Source organism: Rutidosis leptorrhynchoides, chromosome 11 (assembly GCF_046630445.1).
Source record: "Rutidosis leptorrhynchoides isolate AG116_Rl617_1_P2 chromosome 11, CSIRO_AGI_Rlap_v1, whole genome shotgun sequence".
In the NCBI taxonomy this organism is placed as follows: Eukaryota; Viridiplantae; Streptophyta; class Magnoliopsida; order Asterales; family Asteraceae; genus Rutidosis; species Rutidosis leptorrhynchoides.
The window spans coordinates 8,706,532-8,716,163 of NC_092343.1; the positions used below are offsets into that span (position 1 = coordinate 8,706,532).

Genomic DNA, 9,632 nt, shown 5'->3' on the forward strand with positions numbered 1-9,632 from the left:
CTAAAACACTTATTCAGGTGTACCTATCACCTCCTTAAATAAATGATCTCTTAATAAATTTGAAACTGATAGATATACTTTGAGATGATATACAGTTGTAATAATTTGATACTTGTTTAGCTTATAATCTTTAATCGTCATTTCTTGTTATAGCGTAAAGATAGATAAATTTGATTATTTATACATACGAGGCCCAGTGGGCTGTGAGCCCACAGCTGGCCCACCCACAAACTTATATGTGATGACTGGTACGTAGCTTGTTTTCTTTTTGTTTTTGAATTAGCAGAAGTGTGTCCGGCAGTTGCCGTGAATAATGATTTTGCTCTAAACAGTATACACTAAACGCAATTTCAATATTTTATAATTACAATACACAAATTCAACAAACGGATATCATTATACATCCATTGTTTGAAACCGTCTATTGTACGATTCCACAATTTTCATGTTACATAGAATAATGTGTTTTCCGTAAGTTTTTAAATATAATAATAAGTTAGATACAAACGAAATTTCGTAAAAAACTTTAATAAGATTTCAAAATTGAATGCATATAATTATAAACGGTGCAAGTATAAACCATATTTCACAACTGTAACAATCAATGCAATTTACAGCGTACAGAAAGTAGATTTCATTTAACATTTCCATTGAGTTTGAAAATAAAACTTGCATACATCATGGATCATAATTAGACAATTTACCAGAATATTCTAGTCCCGGTTACTTTTGTTGATTTTCAGGTATATATGATGATTTATTTCCTGAAAGCCAGATTGCCCGGAGAGGTTTTACCGACCCGTATTTAGGACCCAGGTCCGACCCACCTGCTCTTCGGGATGGTTTTAAGGTTCAAATCCCTGTAATGCGGTTCGGGTTTCCGCCCGAAAGCGCATGCGTGCGTGACAAATGAGAGTATTCGATGCCAACAACTTGTCTTTCAAAAAATTGATTATATGAACTTAACCTTCTTTTGGTAAATTCAAAACTTCCATCAAAATTCAAGATATCAATCAACCTTCTATTGTCAGAAGAAGCAATAACAGAAAGTAGATGATGATGTATCGGAAAAGGGACAAGTGGTCTTTCAAGTCAACACAACTCGATCCTACCAACAAAAAGTTACGCCTTTGACCCGTTCTGAAGCATACACAGCCTACCCATATTACCACCTCCTATATCTGATGGTAAAAATCACTAACTCTTTGTTCAATCTGGAATAAACACATAGTTCTGTATAGATTTTTATATAAAGAACCAAGAAAATTCTATATACCTCAATAGATTGAATCAAATATGTAGTACACTCGAAAAGTCAACATCTTGGAGTGTAAGTGCCCCTAAATACAGCTCACTTATATGATCTGCACAAAAAGGAACACACTTTCTATCAAACACCCCATGAATAACATCAATACCCGAAACCCATGATTTATCATCAGACGAAAGCAAGTTCAAATCTTTTTGCAATAACCGAATTCGATACACAATTGTATCAAATCTTTGACAAAAATGAGCACCACATCGATATATATTCTCATCGGTAGCCAATCTTATCAACATAAAAGTCAAAGCTCCATCAACAGGCTTCGGGTCAACAAGATTCTTATCTCCCATCATTTTAATCTCTTTTTCAGTAGGAAAATGCAACTCTTCATTTCCATTAACATCGAAAACTCTCAAATCTTTAGTGAAATGCTTTATAGCTTCACGTTTAGTTGACTCGTGTTTTTCAGCTAAAGTCAATATACAAGAAAATCTCAAGTGATAACTTACAACAGTTTTAACAATCTTGAAATTATGACAACAACAAAAGTAATCAAGCCACCTTTTTCCAACACCCGCATACCATTTAATAATATCAATGTCTTCTAGAGCCATGAGCGCATCAATTGGTCTGGGTCGACCCATGTTATTGGTGAACCCAACTAACCTAACCGCTTTTCTAACAAGTTGTTCGGGTGCATCAACTTTTATACAAAGTTGGGTCAAATCTTTAACTGTTCTTTCTGTGTACTTTCGTTCTTCATCTTCTTCGGCCTTAATATTTCTATCCTCTAACTCCTTTATAGCTCTCATTGGCTTCAAATACTTATCAACTTGTTCTTGAAATTTATCATAAGACTCTACAAGTTCACAAGGAAGTTGATCTCTTATTCTTTTTAAAGACAAAAAATCACCACCCGAAAGCTTACGATACCAATCCGCACGTTCTTCTATCGAGTCCAAAAACTCATCAACCACTTCACGACCCCACGTTTCAAAAATCTCCCTAACTTCGTTCTCGATTTGGAAATCAAATTTGAACCCGTTGCTCGTCTTTAACTTTTTATACACATGGCTAAATATTTTCATGGCCAATTTTTTCCTATTAGTCTCTCTTCTATTTTTAAGTTCTTGAATTCTTACTTCTTTTTGTCTTAAGTACTTCTTTCTAGCCCTAATTGCCTTTTCAGACATCGGAGGATGCAAAACAGAAGGCGTCACAGCCCGAATATCCATACCCAAAAAATTAACTTCCTCAGAAACCGCATTATGAATAACGGTTTTGACTTTATCTATCTCCAACACTAAATTCTTTTCTAGATATTGTACAACCAAATTCTTCAACTTTAGAGTTAGTCCCTTCGACCCGGATGTTATAACAAGTATTTCATCTAAATATCTAACGGCATATACCTTCAAAGGCTTATAAAAAACACGTTCACCATCATCATTCGCATCATCTAATCTACTTTTCAAGTTTTCCTTATTAATCATTAGACGTAATTCTTGTAACTTTTGATCAAACACATTCAAGTAAATATTAATCAATATCGAATTCAACCCACATTCTTGAGGAAACCCCTTACCTAAATAACAACCACCCAACTCAATTCGGGCCACTTCGGATTCAATGAATTTCTTAATTATATCAATAAAGTTTTCATCTTTAACCTTTTCCTCAATAATTAAGCATAATTTATCCAAATTCTTTGAACTAAATTTCTTACCTTTTTCAAATGAAACAGTAAACCACCAAGAGGGGTTTTCCACATTGTTCTTTAGATACCGAATAGCGGTATGTCGACCCATACCGACACGGCCACCATAACTAAAAGTAGCAAAACGTTCATCATATATAACTTCTAAAACCATTCTAATAGATTCGATTAATACTTTAAGTTTCAAACTTGGTAAAACAAGATTAAAGTTCTCACCTTTATTCTCCATTTCGACCAAACACGACTCGAAACTGAGCCGGTTTTCAGTTAGCTCCTTAGCCATATCTGCAATTGAGAAGAAATGGGTTGAGAGTTGGTCAACGGTGGGAGGCGCTGGCGAGTTGGGGTGGAGGCGGATGAGATTGTGAACTGCGGTGAGAATGACCTCCGGTGAAGAAATGACATTTTTGAGTAAATTGGTGAATTTGCCGTTGTGGTATTGTGAGAGAACTAGGGTTTTGAATTGTGGTTTTTGTAAGGGTTCTATTGCGGTGGAAATTAGTTGTTCCGGGGGTGAGATGATGGTGGGTAGGGTTGAGAGAAATCTAGCCGAACGGAATGTTACGGTGGCGGTGGTTCGCCGGAAAACTAAAAGCATTGAACGCAGCAAGGAGTGTGGTGGACTTTGGGGGTTTTAAGCGTTAGGGCTAATATCTTGTAACCCAATATAATTGGGCTTGTGTGTTAGTTAACAATTCATAATATATACTCCGTATTATTTTTTTTGAAAGGCTTTCATAATATATTTTTCTAAACGTGACCTTCTTGTTATTAACTAGTCCGGATCCGGCCCGCGCGCGGCGGGGGCTTTCGGCTTGTGTATTCATATTTAACGTAGCGTTGTGTATTTACAGAGGGGAATACGGCCCATGTCTTAAGCGCCGTTTTAGATGTCGTTGTTTTAAGCGTTTTTAAAAAGTGTCCATTTTGAACGTAGTTAGTTTCATTTTGTTAAAAAAAAAAAATTTCGAGTGTAATGGTGCTGTCAGAAAATTTTAACTTGCGGCGAACAGAGATATACGGGCTGTCGTTGTGTTAAACGTTTTTTAAAAAGTGTCTGTTTCGCGTATAGTTAGTCCCGTTGGGTTCGTGAGACTTTTTCGAGTTGAACGGTAGTCTCGAAAAAATTTAACTCGCAACGAGCGAGAAGATAGGGCCCGTTATAAATTATGGGGAATTAGTTTCTTTTATTTTAATAAAATTATATGTTTACACTTTTTATCCTTGAAAAAGTGTAAACTTGAGGGGTTGTTGTGTAAATTGAGCTGAAGTTGAGGGACCTATTGTAGTGTGAACGCGAACACAAAGCTACAACTGAAAATAACTAAAACTAAACATTTGGCCATGTGTTTTAATATATAAGGGTTAATAATTAAGATGAATAAAATATTGTATAACTAAATAATTATAAATATATAATTATCACTTGAAACTCAATAGTAATCATTACATGCAGTATACTTTTAAACATATAGAAGATAATACAAAAAAGTAAATTAATAAATAGGGATATTGACCAAAACACCCATTTTCACAACTATAAGGATTCGCTCTAAAAAAAAATTATTGTCAAAATGTCCTCGCAAGTCGCAAGGTGACCATGCCACCCTACGACTCTCCATTTGCTCGATGACCGCCGTGGAAATTCAAGTCACGAACTGAGACTTAGACTGATGATCGAGACAACACGAGTCGCAACATCGCACGTTGATCTTGCGAGTTGTGTATGATCGTGTTTTACGAGTCATACGATGTTGATGTACGAGTTGCAAGACTCGCAAGGGTCACCTTGCGACTATCAGAAATCTTATCACGATAAGATTTCCGATAAGATTCTGAGACAGATTTTAGATTTTAAAGCAGCACCTGGGGTCCAATTGCTTCACGGGTTTCACTGTGAAACCTGCATATATACCAACACGAGTTCCACCTTCAACATCACCAATCATGTCACACCCCCAAATAGGGTCTGGGCTATTTGTGACTAATTATATCAAATCACAGTTTTATAAATGAGAACGACTCTATATGAGACGTTTTATTGAGTTTTGCAGCGGAAGATAAATAGATTACATTGTATTTAAAGCATTAAATGTTTTTAAATGAATCGATAAGTAATGCATGAAGACTCCAATCATGGCAAGCAATCATCATTCAAAGCAGCAGATATACAGCGTAAGCAATATTTAAGTACCTGAGAATAAACATGCTTAAAAAGTCAACACGAGGTTGAGTGACTTCATATGTTTGTCATAAATAATGATTTCAGTAATAGATGTAGACCACAAGATTTTTAGTTATAAAAGTAGATCTCGCAGGGATCTAAAAGTAGTGCCAAGTTTGTGATATTTAGACTAAACAATTTTGAAGTTTACCCCGTGACAAGTTGTACTGTCCTTGTCGGTTTGAATCATTATTAAGTAATACAATGACTTGGTCAAATGTATCGGGAACGTTACTCCAGATAGGCCTACCCCCAATAATTAAGAATGCGTTAAGTAAAAGCAATTAAAAATATCACAGTGGGGACTTGCAGGACATAGCCAGATATAGCACAGTTTAATAGTTGGTACTTGTGTCTAACGTGTAAAACAGTTATAAAAGTTGCGTATGTATTCTCAGCCCAAAAATATATATAAAAAGGGAGCTATAAAAACTCACGATACGATACGATACGATAGTTTGTAGTAAATATGTTTCTGATGGCACTGAACAAGTGCAGAGTTTTCCTCGAAATCACGAACCTATATCAAGTATATATATTAACACATATACTTGTAATCGAATAAGTTTATATATATTATTTCACTTGTTATATATTTCTATATATATATATATATATATATATATATATATATATATATATATATGTATATATATATATATATATATATATATATATATATATATATTCTATGTATATTCTATGTATAAATATTTGTTTGATAAAATGACTTTAATAATGATAGTGAATAAAGAGTTGTATTATTTTGTAATAACAATAATAATACTAGTAGTAAAAATGATAATAGTCATAATAAGGTTTAAAAAAAATAATAATAATAATAATAATATAGTTTTGATGATAGCAAAAATAATAATTTTATAAAAATGATAATAATGATAATACTTTTTAATAATAATAATACTAATAAAGATAATCATATTAGTAATAATAATAATGGTAATACTTTTTAATAATAACAATAGTAATAATCATACTAATAATAATAGTGATAATATTAATAATAGTATTTATGATAATAATAACAATCTTAATATTTAGGAAATGATACTAATACTAATATTTATGAAAATAATAATATGTTGTTTTGTTTTAATAATAATAATAATAATAATAATAATAATAATAATAATAATAATAATAATAATAATAATAATAGTAATAATAATTCTAATCATAATAATGATAATAATATTTAAAATGATAATAATGGTATTTTAATAATAATACTAATAATCTTAATGATACTAATAATAATACTTATAATGATAATAATAATAATAATAATAATGATGATTATGATACTTGTAATAATAACAATAATTATTATTAATAATAATAACAATAACAATAACAATAATAATAATAATAATAATAATAATAATAATAATAATAATAATAATAATAATAATAATAATAATAGAAATAATAGAAATAATAGAAATAAAAACTACCTTAATATCCTTTTCTTAAAAAAATGCCTAAGACGGGACTCGAACCCGTGACCTCTCGCTCACCCGCTAACACCACACTCCACTCCGCTATTGCTACTTTTCTGATATTAAACGAATTCCAAATTTATTTAACTAGTTTTCTGTTTTAATTCTTCTTCTTCTTCAAAAGCTCGATCGACCAGAGTTCATTTAATCAAAGTTTTAGATCCTCAAATATAATTAGACTAATCATTGTTAATTGTTTTCAATAATAGGAAAGAAAAAAAATTGAAATAAAAAGGCCTGCTGGTACCGCTGCTGTTTACAAAAAAAAAAAAAATTTGGTTCTTGATTTTCGAGGACGTTTTGGATAAAGATTACAACATGAAATAGTTTTCAAATCATCCCTATAAACTTTCTGAGCAATCAATTGAACTTGAAACACAAAATCGAATTCGAATTTTGTGAAGAACAAAACGTTTGATTTTTGAAATTGAAACTTTGACTTCAAAATTCACACTCGTTTTAAAGAATTGAAAGCTGAGTTTTTGCAGAAAGATTGAGTGAAAGATTACTAACAAGACTGCATTTAAAGATTTTGTAATTAAAAATGAAATCGAGATTTGGTTAAAAAGATACAAGAACAGAGGTCGATGGTTTTTTAAAAAAAATATATTTTTTTTTCTGTTTTGATTCATGAATTGCAGTAAGTAACATATATACACGATAATGATGAATGATTGAAGTTGTACATATGTTTGTTTAATGAATGTGGTCGACAAATACAAATTAAAAACCAGTAGCAGATTAAAAATATATCAGGAAAATAAATAAATAAATAAATAAATAAAAAGCTGGATCGTGATTTATAAAAAAATTAAAAAGCAGAATCATGGATTTAAAAAAAATAAAAAAAACTGATCACGATGGATTTTAAAAAATATAAAAGCAGATCATGGAAAAATAAAAAAATAAAAGCGGTTACCTAATTTATACCTAATTTATTAATAATTAATATTAATAATAAAATAGTAATACTCTTAATAATAGAATTAACAATAATAATAATATTAATAATAATAATAATATCAAAATAATACTAATAATAATATAAATAATAATACTGATAATATTATTTGTAGTAATAAAAATAATATACTAATAATCAAAATGATCTCAATAATAATAATTTTTGATAATAATAACTAATTATGTTAATAACAGTATTATTATTATTATTAATGATAAATTGTATTAATATACTAATGATATTAATAATAATTTTAATAATTTTAGTAATAGTGATAATACTAATAATAATAATAATGATATAGATTATGTTAATGATATTACTAATAATCTTATCACTTTTAATAAAAGTGATAATACTAATAATATTAATGTTATTAATAATTATTAATAATAATAACATTAGTAATAGTTGTAATAATAATACTTGTAAATGATAATGATGAGTGATAATAATAATATCAATATAACAAATTAATATTAATACATAATTATTTACAAATAATGGTTCGTGAATTGTCGGATTTATATAAAAGTTAGGTTTAAATTTAGTCAAAAATTTCCGGGTTGTCATAGTACCTACCCGTTAAAAGAAATTTCGTCCCGAAATTTAGTTGTTGCCATCAATCAGCGTTGTTCGTAAATAGATAAAGATATTTATGTTTTATGTGGTTTTCACGTTCCCAGGTATACTCGGGGCCTTGCGTGAATTCCAACGGATAGAATATTGTTTTGTTTCTAGCGTTTAAATCTTACGAACCGTAATTTCTATAGGTTCTTCTATGAAGCGCATTTTATCATTAACGCGTAGGTTATCTAAAGGATTAACAAGAGTGTCATCGATTAAGTTTTCTCAAAAGGATTGATGATATTTTACAAGTCATTTCAGCAAATTGGATACATGATATGTGTTATGAATAATATTAAGCTTATTTAACCCTTGAGCGTTTATGCCGCAATATTAGGGTAGACAAAATAGAGAGGAGTTCGTGAAAATTACGGTCATGAAATTTTACACTAAGAATGATGAATATGAGTTAAAAAAATAGAGTTTTATCAACATTGGGTAATATGGATGAAACGATTCGATTACAAGAAGAATATAAACGAAGCTATCGTAAAAGATTGAAATGAGGAAATTAAATATTCGCCTTAACTTTCGATATGGTTAAAGTTGATTTCCGGAATTCAAGGGATTTAAAGAAATCTTCGTAATCTTTATAAGATTCGATTCTCCGGTAATTAAGGAATTTGAGATTTTCTTTAACTAAATGCGGTGAATTGCCTGGATTGTTGTGTCTGAAATTTTGCTATAAATTAGCTTCTTCCGTTTTATTATCTTCACCACTTCTATACTTTCTTTCTCGATTCGTACTTCCAAAAGATTTGTCAATATGCTTCATCCAGTTCTAATTCTGGATATAGTCCTGACTTTTATATCTATCGTGCTTCTTTTTCAACTGTCGCTAGAAAAGTCTGAAATGTCCCGTTCTTATTGATTAAACACGTTCCATATTAATTGATTTCGTTGCGAGGTTTTGACCTCTATATGAGACGTTTTTCAAAGACTGCATTCATTTTAAAACAAACCATAACCTTTATTTCATCAATAAAGGTTTAAAAAGCTTTACGTAGATTATAAAATAATGATAATCTAAAATATCCTGTTTACACACGACCATTACATAATGGTTTACAATACAAATATGTTACAACAAAATAATTTTCTTGAATGCAGTTTTTAAACAATATCATACAAGCATGGACTCCAAATCTCGTCCTTATTTAAGCATGCGATAGCGGAAGCTCTTAATAATCACCTGAGAATAAACATGCTTAAAACGTCAACAAAAATGTTGGTGAGTTATAGGTTTAACCTATATATATCAAATCATAATAATAGACCACAAGATTTCATATTTCAATACACATCCCATACAT

At 30.4% G+C, this 9,632-nt stretch overlaps 1 protein-coding gene across 1 annotated transcript; it reads right to left on the minus strand.

The window, feature by feature from the left end:
• Positions 1 to 660: 660 nt before the first annotated feature.
• LOC139877064 (nuclear intron maturase 3, mitochondrial) lies at positions 661 to 3,582 on the minus strand. The gene has a single exon (XM_071864472.1). It carries the CDS (start codon positions 3,580 to 3,582, stop codon positions 1,291 to 1,293), a length of 2,292 nt encoding a protein of 763 aa, XP_071720573.1. The 3' UTR covers positions 661 to 1,290.
• Between the last annotated feature and the right edge of the window lie 6,050 nt (positions 3,583 to 9,632).

Excerpts from the sequence above, each read along its gene's own strand:
- LOC139877064 (XM_071864472.1), bottom strand. The coding sequence starts at position 3,582 with ATGCTTTTAGTTTTCCGGCGAACCACCGCCACCGTAACATTCCGTTCG.